This window comes from Zophobas morio, unplaced genomic scaffold (assembly GCF_036711695.1).
Source record: "Zophobas morio isolate AGI-343-1 ecotype UQ-CSIRO unplaced genomic scaffold, CSIRO_AGI_Zmor_V1 ptg000026l, whole genome shotgun sequence".
In the NCBI taxonomy this organism is placed as follows: Eukaryota; Metazoa; Arthropoda; class Insecta; order Coleoptera; family Tenebrionidae; genus Zophobas; species Zophobas morio.
Window position 1 is genome coordinate 4,697,609 of NW_026972131.1, and position 20,019 is coordinate 4,717,627.

Genomic DNA, 20,019 nt, shown 5'->3' on the forward strand with positions numbered 1-20,019 from the left:
TAACTGTGTCTTAATATCGTTGCCATAATCCCGCATTATAAAAGAATATCATATGCCATTTTGTCGTCGACTAGGACATCACAATCCTGAAAATTTAGACCAGTTTTTTATAATGATATTTTACTACTTTGTAAATCTACATCGCTACACCCTTTGTGTGGAACTGATGTCATTTTTTGACGTTTGCAAAATAAATTTCCACCATGGTGTGCCTAAACCGAATAGCAGTGATGTGTCTGTTTTATTCTACATTTAAAGTTCATGCGAAAAAGAATGATTTGTTCGATCCACGAATCGTTGGTGGTGACGAGTGCGAGTACGAAAAGTACCCATTCGCAGTCGCAATTGTCACTAACGTGGTGTGCGGAGGCGTCATAATTTCCAAACGGTGGGTCTTAACCGCGGCCCACTGCATCAATTTTCATTACATCCGCAGTGGTAGAACCTTGTTAAGAACTGGTTTCAACTATGATCAACATTTTGTTCAAATAAGATTGGCCGTGAAAGCATTGTGTCACAAAAACTTTAACATATATCGTATGGGAGATATTGAGCACCCTGAACTGCGCTACGATATCGCACTTATCCTAAATAACAAACCCTTTGACGAAACCAGGTATCTAAAAAGGGCTTTTCTCCCTGAACCAGGATTTACTAACAAATGCGTCGAAGCGACAGCGATAGGTGTCGGATATCGTTCAGAAGTGTTATATTTCCAAAACGCCGAAAATCTTACAGGATTGAAAAGAGAACAATTAGAAATCGAGTTTAACAGGACGTTACAGTGTGTAGAATTACCGATTATTGATGCAGAATCTTGTAGAGAAACTTGGCCGACTTCGATACTGGATTCGACAGTTATTTGCACAAGAGTAGAGGAAGGTGGACAAGACGCTTGTGCCGGCTATTCTGGAGGAGGATTGTTTTATGAAAACACTGTCATCGGAATTATTTCAGCAGGTCGTGGGTGTGCTATGCCTAAAATGGCTGCTACATATAGTAAAGTCGAAGCTTATTTAGATTTCATAGAAGAAACTATGCAGAACAACGCTGCCAGTCAAGTAATCTGGCTTTGGACGAGGGAGTTACTACTTGCAATTAGCGCAAAAATAGTTTTTTATTGTATATACAAATAGCGGTACAATTAAAAATAGGTACTGCTATAGAAATATTGTTGATATTTCTATCTAACACGGAAATGTCAATTCATTTCTCTCCACCATTCAGTCGAAATAGAGTTTCTCATACCCGTTACAGTGTTTACATAATCCACAAATTTATAAACGAAATGTGGTAAAAATGTAGAGGGTACCTATTGGCAAATTCTCATATTTTGTGAGTTTATGTTTCTATTGCGATGAAACCATGCTTCATCATTAAAAATTATTTTTTGAACCAATTTTCCTTCCATGTTCATATTCTCCAAACCAATTGCAAAATTCTAATCTTCGTGGGAAGTCCACTGATAGGAGTTCTTGCACTGCTGTGATCCATATCGTAAGGACAGACTTTCAAATCTTTACGTAAAAGTTTGTGGGTAGCTCCGACAGAAAGATTAAGTTGCTGATGTAATTGACGAAATGACATTTTTGGTGTTTCTTCCATTATTTCTTCAGCATGAACAATATCTTGAGGTGTTCGCCGTTACACCATCAACTTTAACACCATTCCGATAATAACTCTGATCCACAAAAATATGGTATTCTAACTGTAAGCCATGGCACCAAGAATAGTACGGGTACTCATTGGTCAGTTGTGAAAACAACTGATTTTTTGGAAAAACAGAAAACACCTAAAAGTAAACTGAACAACGAAACACAAACGGCAAATCGGATAAAGCGTGTTAGCATAAACAACTCTGCTTGTCAAAAGTGTCAAACAACTGTCAAATGTCAATTATGGAATTAATCATGCACATGCGTTTTTGGCTATGTTTTCTTTTATTAAAATGTCAAAGTTAACTTGAAGAATTTTTTAAATGAACACCTCATTTGTAACCTGTCATTTAAAGCCATCGTTTTTCAAGTGCATTATAGTAATTCTCTTTGATTCAAGCTCAAAACAAAACAGTCGTTTTTAAAATTCTTGGTGCTTGCATACGAAAATTTTGTTTTTATGCCAGGAAGCGAAGACCCTGAAAATTGTTTATTCTGTTGAACGAGACATTTTCATTGTTATGTCTTGTTATCGCAATGAAACATTCACAAACAAAGAGTGTATGTATTCTTTAACCGCTTGTAAGCCAGAATATCTAACCAAATAACGTGATTTAATAATTCAAGCAACATCGTTAGAGGCTCACATTAGATATGTAATCAAGAGATTTTTTTCGAACTGGCAGGGTGGGAAATCTTCTGGAAGACTTTCATTATTTGAGGAAGTTGACTTGAGCAGAATCCGCAAACTCTTTGACAAGATCTTCTCAGCAGTCAGGAATTCCTGTTGCAACATGAAATTGAACAATGGGTATTGACGAAACGATTACAGAACATTTTTGAAATTAAAAAGAGAGTGAACATGTACCTGGAACAAAATGGTGAACATTTTCAACATTTACTGTGTTGTTTAACCGCAATAAATTTGTTTAATAAATTAGTTTTATTTTTTTTTAAGATATGAAGCATTTGGAGAAGTCACGAGCTGTCACTAAATTCGTTCAGGAGAAAATCGTAATAAAAAGAGGAATAACAATTCGCTAGAACATTACAACAAAATTCGAAAATTTGCAAACTTTATTTACTTAACACGCATGTCCTAATCTGCATATAGTATCATTCAAACAGATAATCAAACTCGACCACCAATCCCCGAACGTAAGAACAAAATTCAGATAGTCGTATATTGCAAATATCATTGCGCTTGTCAGACATTGCGAACCACATGCACAGAATCTTACACCCATAAAAATCGCTAGTCGCAATTATTTTCATGCGAATTCGTACCCAAACTAAAATAGCAGAAGACAAAACGCAGACGCATAAAAACAGATCAAAAAAACGCCGCCTTTACGCACACATGCAACAGGCTGATGACTATTTATGACACAGTAGTCGCATAAAAATGTCAGAAACGAAACCCTATTCAGAGAAAAGTAAACCCTATAAAACAGCGAAATAAAACCTAAAGTCGCGTTCCGTGTAACACATAAATTAAAAATAAATTTGGTTTATTAACGGGGCGGGAGACAAGATAAATGGGTAAAAATCCCTATAAAAGCAGTAGCGCAGGAAGTGATTTTAATTCAAGTTCTGAGATGTAGTGAGACACTCTGTCCGTTTCCGGACCGAGTTTTTTTTACTATTTTTAGCTGAATTTTGAAGAAATCAGAACTTAGAAAATTTTGCTGAAACCGAGAAGAAGACAGAAAAATCTCTATGCTGCATCTGTGTAAGCCTGCCTTTCAGTAACTTATCTCGCTCTCCTTCTGCCATAATGTGTATTAAGCGTTTTTGTCGGGGGTTTTCGATACGTTTGGTGTGAACAGATAGCGCTGGGGCGAAAGGAATTTTTAGTGTTAACAGATACCGTTTGCGGGTGGTACTCTTGGCCTTGCGTCAGCTTTTGGTCGTTGGGGACGATTTTTCGATAATTCATCGCCTTCTTATGAAAGTTTTTTATTATTTTATTTTATTATATTTTCTTTTAACGCAAATGTTGCTGCTTCTTGTTATCTAAACGTGCCAATAGTCGAATTCTTTCGAATTATAGACATAACAGTGAGCTGTGTTGTGCTGTGTAGGTGCTCTTGTTCTTGGCCTCGTTTTGGTGGCTCGTTTTGTGGTTTCTTTTGAGCATAAATTTTAGATTTTCGAATCGTTGCTTCACATTGAGGGTTCCACCCCCGTGAGGGGTCGGTAAGTCGTTTTTTGGAGTTGAGGTTTGTGGTTGTTGGATTTCTCATTTCGGTGGGTGTTTTTATTTGCACCGCATTTATCGTCATCGCTTGTTTTTAGATTTTTACTTCATTAATTTTTTCGGATTATTATTTGGTGTTTTACTGGCTGCCTCCTTAGCGGAGGCAGTAGCTCGTTACTGGCTTTTTATTATTCTGTGAGTTTTATAGCTATGGCGATCAAATGTAGTAAATGTGCACGTACCATAGGGCGTACAGATAATTACATTTCGTGTAAGCTATGCAAACACAATTACCACATATTATGCGGTGGTCTAACTCCTGAGGCTTATGACAGTCTGAATGATCTGGGCGATCTTACCGGCTGGTCTTGTAATTTTTGTAAACTGAAAGCTATTTCTCACAGCAGTGTGAACAATGCTATGGGTAGGTCCAATGATGTGTTTATTTCAGTAGATCAGCTCAAGTTACTAGTGCGAGAGATTGTTAATAGTGAGTTGCGACCTTTAACTAGTAAAATCGATTCTATGGATTCTGTGATTCGTGATCTTGTTACTCAGAACTCTTTTCTTCGCGATGAAATCTCAAAGTTTGTCATATAGTGTATATATAGGAGTGGGGAATAAAGTAGTATTAACTGGGCACTGGTTGTGGCTGCATGCTCCCACACCTCCACGTAACACATGGCGCAGTCGGTAAAAAGGCGAAGGTCATAAAGGTGACCGGGAGACAAAAGGGCGAGAATAAGGCAAAAAAGGAAGCAAGGAGAAGAAATAAAGTGAGTTGGTGAGTTCCTTAGTGTGTGGAAGTGCCCAAGAAATCTCAAAATATGGAGAAAGGTGCAAAAGTACCTGCAGAGCTCAAGTTATCAGGTGATAAGGCAGCGGAATGGAAATTCTTCGTGCAGAAATTAGACATATATATGAAAGCGGCGAAAATCGATAAAGAATCCGAAGAGTACAAATGTGCAGTCATGCAAAACTGCATTGGAGACGCGGCTCTCAGAATCTATAATACCTTCGAGTTCAAGAACGGAGAAGAAGGAAAATTCAACTGCTTGTTGAAAAAATTTGAAGACATTTTCGTGCCTACTATCAACGAGACGTACGAGAGATACTTGTTTTTCACAAGAGAAATGAAGCCGGGTGAAACAGTGGATGAATATGTAACACAATTAAGGCAATTATCAGAAAACTGTCAATTTGGGACCCTATGTGAGTCGTTAATTAAAGATCGTCTGGTGTTGGGCATAAAAGAAAACAGCGTCAAGGACAGATTGCTTCGAACAAAAAACTTGGAGTTGGTGAAGGCCATCGAAATATGCAAGGCGGCGGAGATAACAAGAAGGCAATTGCAAGTTATAAGTGAGGGAACCAGTCGAATGAGTGAGAACGAGACGGAAGATGAAATCATGAGAGTGAGAAGAACGAATCAGCGAGAGGCGATGCAACACGTGAACCCAAGGAAGGAAGAGAGAGAGGCATACAGCAGCTCAGCGGGAGTAAGACAGAGAAGAGCACAGAACACCGGTACCAATCATCATCAACAGCGTCAAAAGATAAGTGTGACTTCCAAAAACAACAAATTTAATTGTAATAAATGCGGTTATTTTCATTCGCTACGTGATTGTCAAGCATTTGGAAAGAAATGCAGAAACTGTGGACAGTACAATCATTTCACTAGGTTTTGTCAAAATAAAAGCATTAATAACATAAATAAAAATGATGAGGAATTATTTATAGGTTTGTTACAGAAAAATGATAATAAAAAAAATGATTGGAATGTCGATTTAAAATTTTCAAATAAAAGTGTTATTAAATTTAGGGTTGATAGCGGTGCAGACGTTAATGTGATACCACTGTATATGTATAAAAAATATTTTGGCAACAATGAAATTAAACCAAATAAAACGAAATTGTTGGGTTATAGTGGTAAGCAAATCAGCGTCTTAGGATACATTACGGTATCTGTAAGTTTTAAAAATAAGGAATATAACATTGAATTGTTTATTTCAAAAACTAATAGTCGACCTGTTCTAGGCAAAGATTCGATTGAGGAATTAGACATCGCAAGGATGGTATGCAGTATGGATAGTTTTCGGAATTATTTTGAGGAGTACTCTGACGTTTTCAGGGGCATCGGATGTCTACCGGGCCAGTATAGTATAAAAATTGATCCATTAGTCAAACCACGCGTTCATGCTGCGAGAAGATTTCCTCAAGGAATTATGGTAAAACTAAAATCTAAGTTGGAAAGTTTAGAAAGGCAAGATATCATTGTAAGAGAATTTGGACCAACCGAATGGGTTAATTCGTTGGTAATAGTTGACAAGCCTGATGGGGATTTTAGAATTTGTATAGATCCGACCGATCTTAACAAGGCTATAAAACGTGAGCATTTTACCATACCTACTTATGTTGATATAATTAGCAAGCTGAAAGATGCCAAAGTGTTTTCAGTATTAGATACAAATAAAGGGTTTTGGAATATCAAATTAGATAGTAAAAGTTCAAAGCTGTGTACGTTTAACACACCGTTTGGTAGATATAGATTTAAAAGGCTTCCATTTGGTCTGAAATGTTCATCAGAAGTGTTTCAAAGAAAGATTATGCAATGTTTCGAAAATATTCAGGGTGTGGAAATATATGTAGATGATATTTTAGTTTGGGGACGAAGTCAGGAAGAACATGATAAACGGTTGAAATTAGTATTAGAAAGAGCACGTAAATTTAACGTTAGGTTCAACCCAGACAGATGTAAATTCTCACTTAGTGAAGTTAGATATATTGGACATAAGTTGACAGATAAGGGTATAAAACCGGACGAAAGTAAAATTGAAACGGTAAAAAATTATCTAATCCCAAGAAATGTAAAAGAGTTACAAAGTTTTTTAGGGATAGTAAATTACTTACATAAATTCATACCGAATGTGGCAGAATTGTCAACACCACTTAGAGAGTTGTTAAAAAAGGATATAATTTTTCATTGGGGACATGAACAACAAAAGGTCTTTGATAAATTAAAAAATATACTGACTACAGAACCATTGTTAAAATTTTATGATCCAAATAAATCTTTAGTATTGTCGGTAGATGCTTCAAGAGATGGTCTCGGAGCAGCACTATTACAAGAAGGGGCACCAATCGCGTACGCGTCAAGGTCTTTGAACATATGTCAAAGATGCTATGCTCAAATTGAGAAAGAAATGTTAGCTATAGTGTATGGTGCAAAAAAATTTCATCAGTACCTTTATGGCAGGAAGGTAGTAATTTAGACAGATCACAAACCACTTTTACACATATTTAAAAAACCTTTAATTGATTGTCCTATGCGCATTCAGAGAATGATGTTAGATTTGCAAATTTATGATTTAGAAGTACAATATAAACCAGGTAGAGAAATGTATATTTCAGATGCATTAAGCAGAATAAAAATGCCAGAAGATAAAACTAAAATTTTTGATCACGAGTATGAAGCTCAAATAAATTATTTAAGAAAGAATTTTCCAATATCAAAGAGTAAACTTGCAGAATTTAATTTAGAAACGAAAAGAGATGAAGAATTGCAAACAGTTTTAAAATACTTATATTAGGGAAGGATGGCCAAATTCCAAGGTACAATGTACATCATTTGCAAAATTATATTATAACATTAGATCCGAACTAGTAATTATTGACGATTTGATTTATAAAGGAAACTGTTTAGTAGTACCACGATCCTTAAGGAAAAACATGTTAGATATTATACATGTGAGTCATTTAGGAATCCGCAAATGTTTCTTAAAAGCCAGGCAATTACTTTATTGGCCAGGTATGTATCGCGATATAGAAAATAAAGTTCTGTCATGTGAAGCTTGTCAGAAGTGTTCCAGGAATAATTTTAGGGAACCGTTAATACCGCATACTGTTCCAGATTTTCCATGGCAGAAAGTAGGTTGCGATTTGTATGAATTAAGGAAAGAGAAATTTATTATTGTAATTGATTATTTCTCTAAATATGTGGAAATATGTAAAATTCAAAATATTACGGCTGATACGGTTATTATACATTTGAAAAATATACTCAGCAGATTAGGTATTCCGCAAATATTTGTGTCAGATAATGGAACACAATTTTCAGGATTTGTGTTCGAGAATTTTGCGAAAGAATGGCAATTTCAACATGTCACCTCAAGTCCTCATTATGCAAAATCGAATGGCATGGTTGAAAGGGCTATTCAGACTGTAAAAAATATTATAAAGAAATGTTACGAGACAAACACTGATTTAAACCTTGCTTTGTTAGATTATAGGAATACACCTGTTAACAATTGTATTTTATCACCTTCTGAATTATTGTTTAATAGAAAAACTAGAACTTTAATACCTATTAAGAATATGTTAACTCCAAAAAATATTAATTTCAAAAAACAGAGGCAATTGTTAGTAGACAGACAAAATAAACAAAAATGTTATTATGATAGAGCGTCTAAAAAATTAAGAGCTTTGAGAATTAATGAAAAAGTTTATATTAGAAAAAATGATATTTGGATTCCAGGCAGTGTAGTTAGAAAGTTTAATGATAGGTCATATCTTGTTAAAGAAGATGATACCAACCTAGTTATGCGTAGAAATAGATATTTTTTGAAACCACAATATTATATGAAAAATTCCTCTAGTTACATGTCAGATACGGATTCAAATGTAAGCAATGTAGAAAATAATGAGGATGATGTAACTGATATGTCAGAGAACGTAAATGTAACCGATTTGACTGATAAGAATGAATTTGTAAGTGAAAGTGACGAAGAAAGTGATAGTGCAACTGTGACAGAAGAGGAGCCAAATGAGACAACAGACGAGGCAACACCATCCTCTTCTCACACAAGAAGAACGATTTATGTTTCAAAGTTTGGCAGGAGAGTAAAGAAGCCAAAAAATGTTAATTAAATTTAGTTTATAATTTTTTTCTCGAAAGGGAAAGATGTCATATAGTGTATATATAGGAGTGGGGAATAAAGTAGTATTAACTGGGCACTGGTTGTGGCTGCATGCTCCCACACCTCCACGTAACACAGTTAACTAAAATGTCTCAGCAGCAATCGCAGATTTCGCCGAATAATATAACTCCTTCAGATATCAATGTTAAAGCAACAATTATTGTGAAACCGAAGGATAAAACTCAGTCAGTACATAAAACTAAGTCTGACATCATGGCTAAAATTGACCCCGTTGATTCTTCTGTGCGTATTGGTAAGGTAAAAAATCTGAAAGAGGGAGAAGTCTTACTTGGGTGCGATGATGTCGGACGGTTCAAACAATTTGCAAAATCTAAAAAGCTCTCTTCTGACTATGACATTCGTGATATCAAAACGTTGCGGCCCCGAATTCGAATTGCCGGCATATCTGATTGGGTAGATGAAAGCTGTATTATTCCATATTTAGTTAAACAAAACGAGTACATCTTCAATAATGTGGACGAATACAAGCTTATAAAATTTTCTTCTTTGAAAAAGAAAGATAAGACAGACAGTTTCTTTGCGTTACTTGAAGTTGATATTGAGACATATAAGAAGGCTTTGAACATTGGACACTGCTTGATTGGCTTGGATGCCTGTTCAATTTACTGCGGAATAGACGTCCTCAGATGTTATAAATGTAACGGATACAATCACTCGTCGAAAAACTCTAACAGTGAGTTGTGCCCTCGCTGTGCTGGAAAGCATGTTGTAAAGGAGTGCACTGCCGTGAATCTGTGTTGTACTAATTGTTCAAACTTAAAATCCAATGAGAAATTTGAAAACATCGCTGTTGATCATGCTGCATAGGAACGTCAAAATTGTCAGGCATATCAACTGACGATCAATAAACTCAAATTCGACCTTTTCGGTATCTCTATATAGCAGTTAAAAGTTTTGTCCATCGATTCTAGTTCTGTCTCTGATCATTCTGCCTTCACTCTATCTCAGTCTTTTAATAAATCTCAAATTTCTGTCTATTATCAAAATACTCGTGGAATCAACTCAAAGTTGTCCGATCTTCATAATTCTATTCTCTGTTGTAATTACGATTTTATATGTCTGTCAGAAACATGGCTTAATAGTTCAGTTACGGATTCTGAATTCTGTCCCCAGAATTTCCATATTGTCAGATCAGATCGTGATTTTCATAAAATGAATGTAAAGGGGAAGGGGTATTACTAACCGCGCAGCATCGATTCACTGTTTTTAAAATTGATTTGTCATGTAGAGGATTTGATTCGTTACAGTGTACAGATGTAGTCTGTGCTAAATGTTCATTAGGTCATTTCACTATTTATATATTTGTTGTTTATGTTCAACCAATTGCAACTGTTGATGAATATGAATTGCTATTTAATTTACTAGGTAATTTTACCAACTTATATAATCAACAGGTTATTATCATCGGTGATTTTAATATTTCAAATTACCAACTTACCTTGTCATCTTCTTCTCTAAGTAGCAGAAAATTATCTTACCTTTTCAACTTCCTTGATTTCTGTGACTGTCAACAGTTTAACAATGTGGGAAATGCTAATGATCGTTTCCTAGATCTGGTTATCTCCAATGGTCACTGCTCTATTCTGAGATCGATAGATATCTTACTGGATGAGGACATTGACCATCCATCTCTTCTCATCACTGTGGTTTCTCGGGAATCTCAAAAGTGATCAATAGGAACAGTTCGGAAGATAAACTTTGGAATTTTAGGAGGGCTGATTATCCTGGCTTATACAGTTATACCTATATCTCGTATTGATTGGTCATGTATTCTTGATATTACAGATGTTAATCTGGCTTGTACTCTTTTGTATAGTCAGTTGAAGATTGGTTTTGACTTGTACGTTCCTTAAACGCGTCTCGTCCGTAAGTCTGTTTTTCCCCCATGGTTTACACCTTCTATCATTTGCAAACTTGAGGGCCGGTTGCATAAACGCAAATCAAATTTAATCTCTGATTAAGAACAATTGTAACTATGATAATAACAATCGTTACTATGGAGTTAACCAGAGATTAAATTTGATTTGCGTTTATGCAACCGGCCCTAAGTGTAAATGGCGCCTACTACGAAAATTAAGGTCCTCTAATTACATTAATAACTCTGAGATGATCAATGACGTCAGAAGACTACGATCTGAATTGAAATGTGACATTAAGCGGGCACAGCGCCACTATTTGCTTGATATGGAATCTAATATTAAATCCGATCCAAAAAAATTTTGGGCATATGTTAACAGTTTGAGGAAGTGTACTGGTATCCCTGCGCAAATGACTTATTCAGGTGAATTGCTTAATAGTCCAGAACAGATTGTCAATGCGTTTAGTGCGTATTTTACCAACAATTACAGTGATTGTGCTGTCACTAACATTGATGATTATTTTGATACTACACCTAATGTGTCTATTAGCCTGTCAAATATATCTGAGTCTGAAGTGCTAGGTGCTCTAAAGAAGTTGAAATCCAATTTTACTGCTGGTCATGATGGGATTCCTGCGTTCTTGTTATCTGACTGTGCTTCAGTTTTGTGTTATCCTTTGACCATAATATTTAATCTAATTTTAAAAACAAAAACTTTCCCTGACATCTGGAAATTATCTACTATAACACCTGTTTTCAAGAGCGGCGCTAGAAATGATGTGGTTCATTATAGACCAATATCTTTAATATGTAACTTCAGTAAGATCTTTGAGATGGTATTACATAATTTTTTATTATTTAATGTTAGCAGTAGTATTACTGATTCCCAGCATGGTTTTATCAGTGGTCGATCTACTACTTCGAACTTATGTTCATTTACTCAGTTTGTTTCGGATAGCTTTGATGCCAAGTTTCAGGTTGATGCGGTATATACCGACTTTACTAAAGCATTCGACAAACTAAACCACCACATCTTACTTGCTAAATTGCATAATTTAGGCTTCTCCGATTCCTTGTTGTCTTTAATATCGTCTTATCTATCTAATCGATCCCAATGTGTTAAATATTATGGTCACGTTTCTAATAAGATTTTAGTTCCATCGGGTGTACCGCAAGGTACAGTTCTTGGACCTCTCTTTTTCACTATTTATATCAACGACATTGTGAAAAAAATTAATTCTAGCACACTTATATACGCAGATGACTTAAAAATTTTCAGAAGGATTTCTTCTTTGGATGACTGTCGTTTATTACAGAATGATCTGGACCGTTTTTGTAAGTGGAGTAATACTAATTTACTTTCTGTGAATTTAAGGAAATGTTTTGTAATGTCATTTACCAATAAGAATTTAGAAATACTGTACAGCTATACCATTGATGACACTATTTTATCCAGGGTTAATTCATTCCGGGACTTGGGAGTTACCTTTGATTCAAGATTAACCTTTGCTAATCATATTAACAACATTTGTTCACGTGCATATAAATCTCTCGGTTTTATTTTGAGATGCGGCGGTAGCTTCCATGATGTTATTTGCTTGCGCATTCTATATTTTTGTAATGTGCTTGAGTATGCGAGCGTGGTTTGGGCTCCGTTCTCTCAATTACATATTAACTCTTTGGAAAAGATTCAGCGCCGATTCCTGAAATTCTTGGTTTTTAAAATTGATGGAGTGTATCCCGCAAGGGGCTCTTCCCATTCCACACTGTTGGCACGTTTTGGTTTTGACGACTTACAGACAAGACGCATTAGGGCTTCTTTGAATTTTCTCCATAAACTAATACACTTTCAAATTCATTGTCCTCATCTCCTTAGTAAATTGTCATTTTCTGTTCCGAGACCTTCGTCCCGGTACCATTACTCATTTTACTTACCAACTCCTCGTATTGACATTGAAAAGCACTCTCCAATATTTGAAATGTGTACCCTGTACAATCAACATCAAAATACTTTCGATGTTTTCATGTGATACACTGATAACTACTTTCTCTGGCGTTTCTTCCAACGGTTTAATTGTCCTATTGTCATAATTTAACCTTTCTTGGTCAGGCGGTAATTTATAGCTGTGTGATGAATTTGACAGTAGTTTTTATACATCTATACCTTTTGTATGTATCTGTTGGTCTGTAATTGGGACTAGTGCCTGTTGACCAACTTACTCTAATAATAATAATAATAATAATAATAAACAATCGAAGTTAAGCATGTACTGAAACCTTAAGTGATATCCAAGACTGTGAAGTTTCCGATTTTCTCCAGAAGTTTATTGTGTGTGAGCATGGTTTTATTACGACCGTTAAGAAGATCAAAGAGAATTGTGTATGTGGTCTAGATAATATACTAGCATTCATTATTATGGACTACATTAGCTGGTTTGTTGTACCTTTATTGCATATCGTTAATTTAATTAAGTATTGCCACCTGCATTTGTCCTCAAGAATGGAAGGTATCTCGTATTTTTCCTGTGTCAAAGTCTGGAGAGAAATCTGATATATCTGGCTTCAGACCAGTTACTCTGATATGAAATTTTGCCAAACTATTCGACACACTTTATTGTCATATATCCAAATATGTACCTAGTCTCGTTGCACTGTGAACAAGATGTGCTTCTAAGTCTTGCAAATTCCTTCAAAATATTGTCAACGGTGAAATAAAAAGCCTGGATATATTCAATCAGGTAAGCTTCTACGTTCCTCGATCAAACTGTAGGCCTCCTATCATGTTCTACTATAAGTTACCAATACGAACCATCAAATACCTACCACTAGTTCAACAGTTCATTGACCAATTATTTTAAAACTATATAACTGTGCCTTAATATCGCTGCCATAATCCCGCATTATAAAGGAATATCATATGCCATTTTGTCGTCGACTAGGACATCACAATCCTGAAAATTTAGACTAGTTTTTTAGAATGATATTTTACTACTTTGTAAATCTACATCGCTACACCCTTTGTGTGGAATTGATGTCATTTTTTGACGTTTGCAAAATAAATTCCCACCATGGTGTGCCTAAAACGAATAGCAGTGATGTGTCTGTTTTATACTACATTTATAGTTCATGCGAAAAAGAATGATTTGTTCGATCCACGAATCGTTGGTGGTGACGAGTGCGAGTACGAAAAGTACCCATTCGCAGTCGCAATTTTCACTAACTTGGTGTGCGGAGGCGTCATAATTTCCAAACGGTGGGTCTTAACAGCGGCCCACTGCATCAATTTTCAATACATCCGCAGTGGCAGAACCCTGTTAAGGACTGGTTTCAACTATGATCAACATTTTGTTCAAATAAGATTCGCCGTGAAAGCAATCTGTCACAAAAACTTTAACATATATCGTATGGGAGATATTGAGCAGCCTGAACTGCGCTACGATATCGCACTTATCCTAAATAACAAACCCTTTGACGAAACCAGGTATCTAAAAAGGGCTTTTCTCCCTGAACCAGGATTTACTAACAAATGCGCCGAAGCGACAGCGGTAGGTGTCGGATATCGTTCAGAAGTATTCTATTTCCAAAGATCCGAAAATCTCGCAGCATTGACAAGAGACCCATTAGAAACCGAGTATAACAGGACGTTACAGTGTGTGGAATTACCGATTATTGATACGGAAACTTGTAAAGAAACTTGGCCGACTTCGGTACTGGACTCGACAGTTATTTGCACAAGAGTAGAGGAAGGTGGACGAGACGCTTGTTCCGGCGATTCTGGAGGAGGATTGTTTTATGAAAACACGGTCATAGGAATTATTTCAGCAGGTCGTGGGTGTGCTATGCCTAAACTGGCTGCTACGTATAGTAAAGTCGAATCGTATTTAGATTTCATAAAGGAAACTATGCAGAACAACGCTGCCAGTCAAGTAATCTGGCTTTGGACGAGGGAGTTACTACTTGCAATTTGCGCGAAAATAGTTTTTTTCTTGTATATGTAAATAAAAATGCTACTGTATTCAATTTTGCTATAGCAATTTTAAAGAAGAAAAGAAACTGTTTACCAGTTACTGCACAAAAAAGTCACTAGTGTTTTAAAATCTTTTTTGCCGCATCTAACTTGGTGGTGACACTTCGCAAAATAGCCTTCCGTTACGCTACTAGGCACCCAGCCGCCATGCCTTTTCAAGTCCGTAAAATCACTACCCGCGTCGCCTAATAATGTGTCCGAGGAACGCCCGTAACAATGACCTGTATAGGTTTCTGGTTGAGATAGTTTCAAAAAAGAAGCTGCCAATTGAGGTATGCTTGATATAGTGTCGATTTCAGCTTGTATAATACACTTCTGGTTTTGGTAATTAAGGAAGAACCTTTGGTGAGGGATGTTTTTGGGGCGTAAAAGTTTGTACTTTTTATAAATATCAAGAAGATATACTGAATACTGAATACCCCTTATTTAGAATGTCGTTTCTGGATAATTTGATCAACTCTTCACAAGGGCGGGCTTCAGAAATTCCAAACAACAATGCGACCTAGATAATTTATACAAGTATTTTTATTATGCAAAAGACAAATAAGCGAATATGCCTTCATTAAAAGATACTTTCCATCTGGTACTTCTATAAAGAATTTTTCAATATCTTCTCTTTGAAAGCTTGTGATAACCCAAATTTCCTCCTTAAATTGACATGTGAAAAAGTTTGAAAGACCCACGAAAAATTCAAAATTTGGACTTGGCTGTGATTGTCTAACCAAATAGAACCCTACGTTATGCTTTTGTAAAATGGCGGGATGCGTTCAGATGCAAATGATGGACCCCAAGGTTGGAAAAGTACCGCTAAATAAAACACAAAATTTATGGAGGACACAAAATTATTTATTCCTCCACTGACAAAAAAGAGCTGCGTGCGAGGGTGACTCGTGACTTGTCCTTTATCTGCCTAATGGGGGGTCGAATCGCAATCGTTTCTCAGCTCCAAAAAAAAAACGTATTGAACTTTGGATGAAATTTCAATGAAATCAAATTAAACGGTCTGAATCAATGCAAATATTTGAAAATCACAAATTTAATAAAAACAAAGCAAAATCTGAAGTAAAGTAACTGGATGCAAATACACAAGTTATTACAGACGTGTGGCAGTGGCACCAAAGCGCTATAGTAGTGTGGCGATCGAACTGTGTCAATTTCATTCTAGAGCACAACAAAAATACTCATAGGGGCGTTGTAACGCGCGCGGAGTTTGGGACTCCTGGTCGTGGCTGTTTTCCTAGTCACGACGGTTATTCTATCTATCGCAACCACTGTCGCCCAGCAGTTCAAGAGTGCCGTTACGGTCGCAAATTCGAGTTGGGTCTCGACTATTGGGCCAAGTTGACAGCGTTACGTCATTTCGACGGCCCCTGATTTCTATTCTAATCTGCATATAGTTTCATAACTCCCACAGTCCCAGGACTAAAATGTTCGCAGTGTGGTGTGTGTTATCACATTAAATGTGTAGACATATCTAAGGGCCAATACGACAATTTTAAATCTATAACCGGTCTTGAATGGAAGTGTCATACTTGCAGAAATCTTGTAAAATCAAACACCGCATCTCCTTGCAAGTGCTGTGAAATTATTCCTCAACTTAAGTTACTGATTGATAAGTTATCAGACTCGGTAAAAACTCTACAAGAACAACTACTGGAAGCGAAAAATGTCCCCGCTGATACCAACTACGAAGAAATTGTTCAAGAAGTGACTGATCGTCAGATTCGTAAATCTAATTTGATATTTTATGGTATTCCTGAACAATCATCCACATTGCCGCCCGCAGGAAAGATCTCTAAGGACTTAGATTACGTGAAAGAATTTTTGGCCGAATTTGAAAATACGGATGAACCAACTACAACTATCCTTAAATGTAATCGACTAGGCAAATTTGATCCCAATAGGTCCCTTCCGCGTCCTATTCGTATTATTCTGGATAATCCGGACCATGTCCTTTCTGTGTTGCGTAAGGTAAAAGAAAACCGTAACAGAATACAGTACAGTCAGCGTTTTCATAATGTAAAGGTATCCTCTGACAAAACGCCGAAACAAAATGCATATTTTCGGAATGTGAAGCAAGAGTTACAACGTAGAGAAGCTGAAGGGGAGAGCGATCTTCAAATTAAGTTCGTCAAAGGTATTCCGCGCGTTATAAAAGTATCCAATCATTTAAAATCGTAAAGCCCAACATTTCATCTACTTCTTTATATTATCAAAATACACGGAGTATCCGAAACAAACTAAGCCAACTTTCAATTTCGGTTTTAGATTTAACTTATGACATTATTTGCATCACAGAGACTTGGTTACAAGACTCTATTTCTGATTCCGAAATTTTCCCTCCTCACTTATATACAATTTTTAGATGTGACCGTAATTATAATGCATTGAACTTGTCCAGAGGAGGTGGTGTTTTGCTTGCTTTGAGAACCCATATACCTGTGACAATTGTTGATTTAAGTCAATTACGGAATGATCTAGATATGATTGAAATTGTAGGTTGTAAATGTTTTTTAAATGGTACCTTTTTACACATTTTTGTTGTTTATTTTTGTAGAACTCCATCACTTAATGAGTTGTTAAGGTTTTGTGAATATTTTGAAGATAACTTTAATACAAATGAAAATTTCTTATTACTGGGTGACTTTAACGTTCCAGAATTCATAATAAACAATGATAATATTCTTGTTAACACTCTTAATAATTTTTGTAAATTTTTAAATTTAGAGCAATACAATGTTATTAAAAATAGAAACGGCAGGCTACTAGATCTTGTTTTTGCCAATGTTGATTGTTCTGTCAAACACGATGATTCCCCTTTAACTGTAGAGGACAGCTACCACCCTGCTCTCTCTATTGTGGTTAACATAACTAACACTACATTTAATAGCTTCCCCACTAATAATTCACCTAATACTAGTGTATATAACTTTAAAAAAGCCAGGTTTCACTTCCTCTATCATGATCTATGTAACATTGATTGGTCAGTTTTAAATACTTCTGATGACATTGATATTCTAACCGAGCGTTTTTATGACATTTTATATCAAGTTTTGGATAAGCATGTTCCAGTATATCATAATCATCAAGATAAAGTACAGTATCCACCTTGGTTCGATCTCTCTATTATTAAAAATATTAAATTTAAATCTTATTATCACAAAAAATTTAAACAGTCACTTAACGAATTTTACTACTCTAAATTTAAATATTACCGTAAGATTATTAAAAACCAAATAAAAGCTGCTTACAAAAAATATACTGACTCTATGCAAATAAATATTTCCAAAGATCCTAAAATATTTTGGTCTTATGTTAAATCAAAAAAAGGTCTTACAAGAATTCCGGGTAAGATGGCTTACAATGATAATATATTAAATTCACCTAATGACATAGTTAATGCATTCGCTATGTATTTTCAGACTTCTTACACTTCGTCGCAAAATTCATCGTCACATAAATTTACAACTGGAGTTCACTCTCTTCCCATAAATATCAGTAAAATCACTGATAAAGACATCTTGTCTGCTTTACGTAATATTAAAAATTCTTTTACAGCAGGGCCAGATCAAATACCAAGCTTTCTATTACGTGACTGTGCAGGTTTGTTTGTCCAGCTTCTCTCAATAATCTTTAATGTTGCTCTTAGTACTGGTACTTTTCCCTCAAAATGGAAAACCTCTAAAGTTACCCCGATATTTAAATCAGGTGAAAAATCGAATGTCAGTAATTATCGACCAATATCCATAATTTCAAACTTCGCTAAAATCTTTGAGATAGTTCTGTACTCGCATATCTATTTTCATATTCAGAATTACATAACACCTCAACAGCATGGTTTTATGAGTAAACGCTCCACTGAAACAAATCTCACATGTTTTTCACAATTTCTTTCAGATGCACTTGACAATCAGTCCCAAGTTGACACTGTTTACACAGATTTTGCAAAGGCCTTCGACCGAATTGATCACAGGTTATTATTGTTAAAGTTAGAATCGTATGGTTTTTCTGGTAAACTTTTGGAACTTATAAAATCATACTTAAGTGATAGATTGCAATACGTTTTTTACAATGGTTTTTCATCATTCTTCTTTAAGGCAGTATCTGGTGTTCCCCAGGGCTCCAATCTTGGGCCCCTACTTTTTTCTGTTTTTATCAATGATCTCCCTGATTCACTGAATTGTCACATTCTATTATATGCAGATGATGCTAAGCTTTTTTGTATTATAAATGATCTTGATGATGCTTTACAACTTCAGGAGGACTTGCATAAACTTACAATTTGGTGTTCTAATAATAACTTTTTCTTGAATATTAGTAAATGTAAAATTGTGTCATTTGGTAATAAAAAATCTCTTATTGTTTTTGATTACACAATAAATGGAGAACACGTCACCAGGTGTGATGTTGTAAAAGATTTGGGAATTTATTTTGATTCTCGGCTCTCTTTTCGGTTCCATATTGATGAAGTAGTAAAACATTCACTCTCTTTGCTTGGATTTATAATTAGACAATGTCGTGACTTCACTTCTACTGAACCTATGAAAATGCTGTTTAATACGTACATTATATCACGCTTACAGTATGGTTGCCTAATTTGGTATCCAATCTATTATTGCTATATTAATGTCATCGAATCAGTTCAAAAAAAAATTCTTAAATATTTATGGTTTAAAAAATATGGCACCTACCCTGCTAGAGGATGTGACAATTTGATACTTCAAAGAGAGTTTAATATACCGTCTTTACATGCTAGAAGAGAAGTTAGTGCTGTAATGTTTCTTTTTAAAATCGTCAATTATAAAAGTGACTGCAGTGAACTTTTGGCCAAAATCTTCTTTCATGTACCACGTGTAAATAACAGACACTCTTTACCTTGGCATCTATCCACCGCTCGCACAAATATTTTGGTAAAAAGCCCGATTAATGTTATGTGTAGTAATTTTAACAACAAACTGAGAGATTGTGACATTTTTAATATAAATCTAAAAGATCTTAAGTATTTAGCTTTAAGTATCTTCGCAAGAGAGTAATTATTAATTATCACTTATGTTTAGAATTATTATTATTATTATTATTATTTTTTTTTTACTTTATCTTATATTTTTCATCTGTTTTCTACTTGCTAAGTAACTCTTAATTTAGACTTATTATTCAGGTATCCGGTATATTTATTTGTACTTATTTATTTACTTTTCTTTTTATTTTTTATATTGATAATATACTTTAGTTTGTATCAATTGCTCTGTAATAGGTTCATATGAGCTGTTGGGCAATAAACA

The 20,019-nt window shown here is 35.4% G+C and overlaps 2 protein-coding genes across 2 annotated transcripts; both read left to right on the forward strand.

The window, feature by feature from the left end:
* Positions 1-203: 203 nt before the first annotated feature.
* On the forward strand, positions 204-1,136 carry LOC135136632 (tonin-like). The gene has a single exon (XM_064066002.1). The coding sequence runs from the start codon at positions 204-206 to the stop codon at positions 1,134-1,136; it is 933 nt and encodes a 310-aa protein (XP_063922072.1).
* A 12,642-nt stretch (positions 1,137-13,778) lies between these two features.
* On the forward strand, positions 13,779-14,951 carry LOC135136633 (tonin-like). The gene is made up of 2 exons (XM_064066003.1): positions 13,779-14,636; positions 14,853-14,951. Exons 1-2 carry the CDS (start codon positions 13,779-13,781, stop codon positions 14,949-14,951), a joined length of 957 nt encoding a protein of 318 aa, XP_063922073.1.
* The last annotated feature ends 5,068 nt before the right edge of the window (positions 14,952-20,019 follow it).

Bases quoted from the DNA above. Each gene is read 5' to 3' on its own strand.
- LOC135136632 (XM_064066002.1), top strand. From the start codon at position 204: ATGGTGTGCCTAAACCGAATAGCAGTGATGTGTCTGTTTTATTCTACA.
- LOC135136633 (XM_064066003.1), top strand. From the start codon at position 13,779: ATGGTGTGCCTAAAACGAATAGCAGTGATGTGTCTGTTTTATACTACA. The intron at 14,637-14,852 runs GTAATCTGGCTT...TTCGCAAAATAG, and splicing joins AGAACAACGCTGCCAGTCAA to CCTTCCGTTACGCTACTAGG.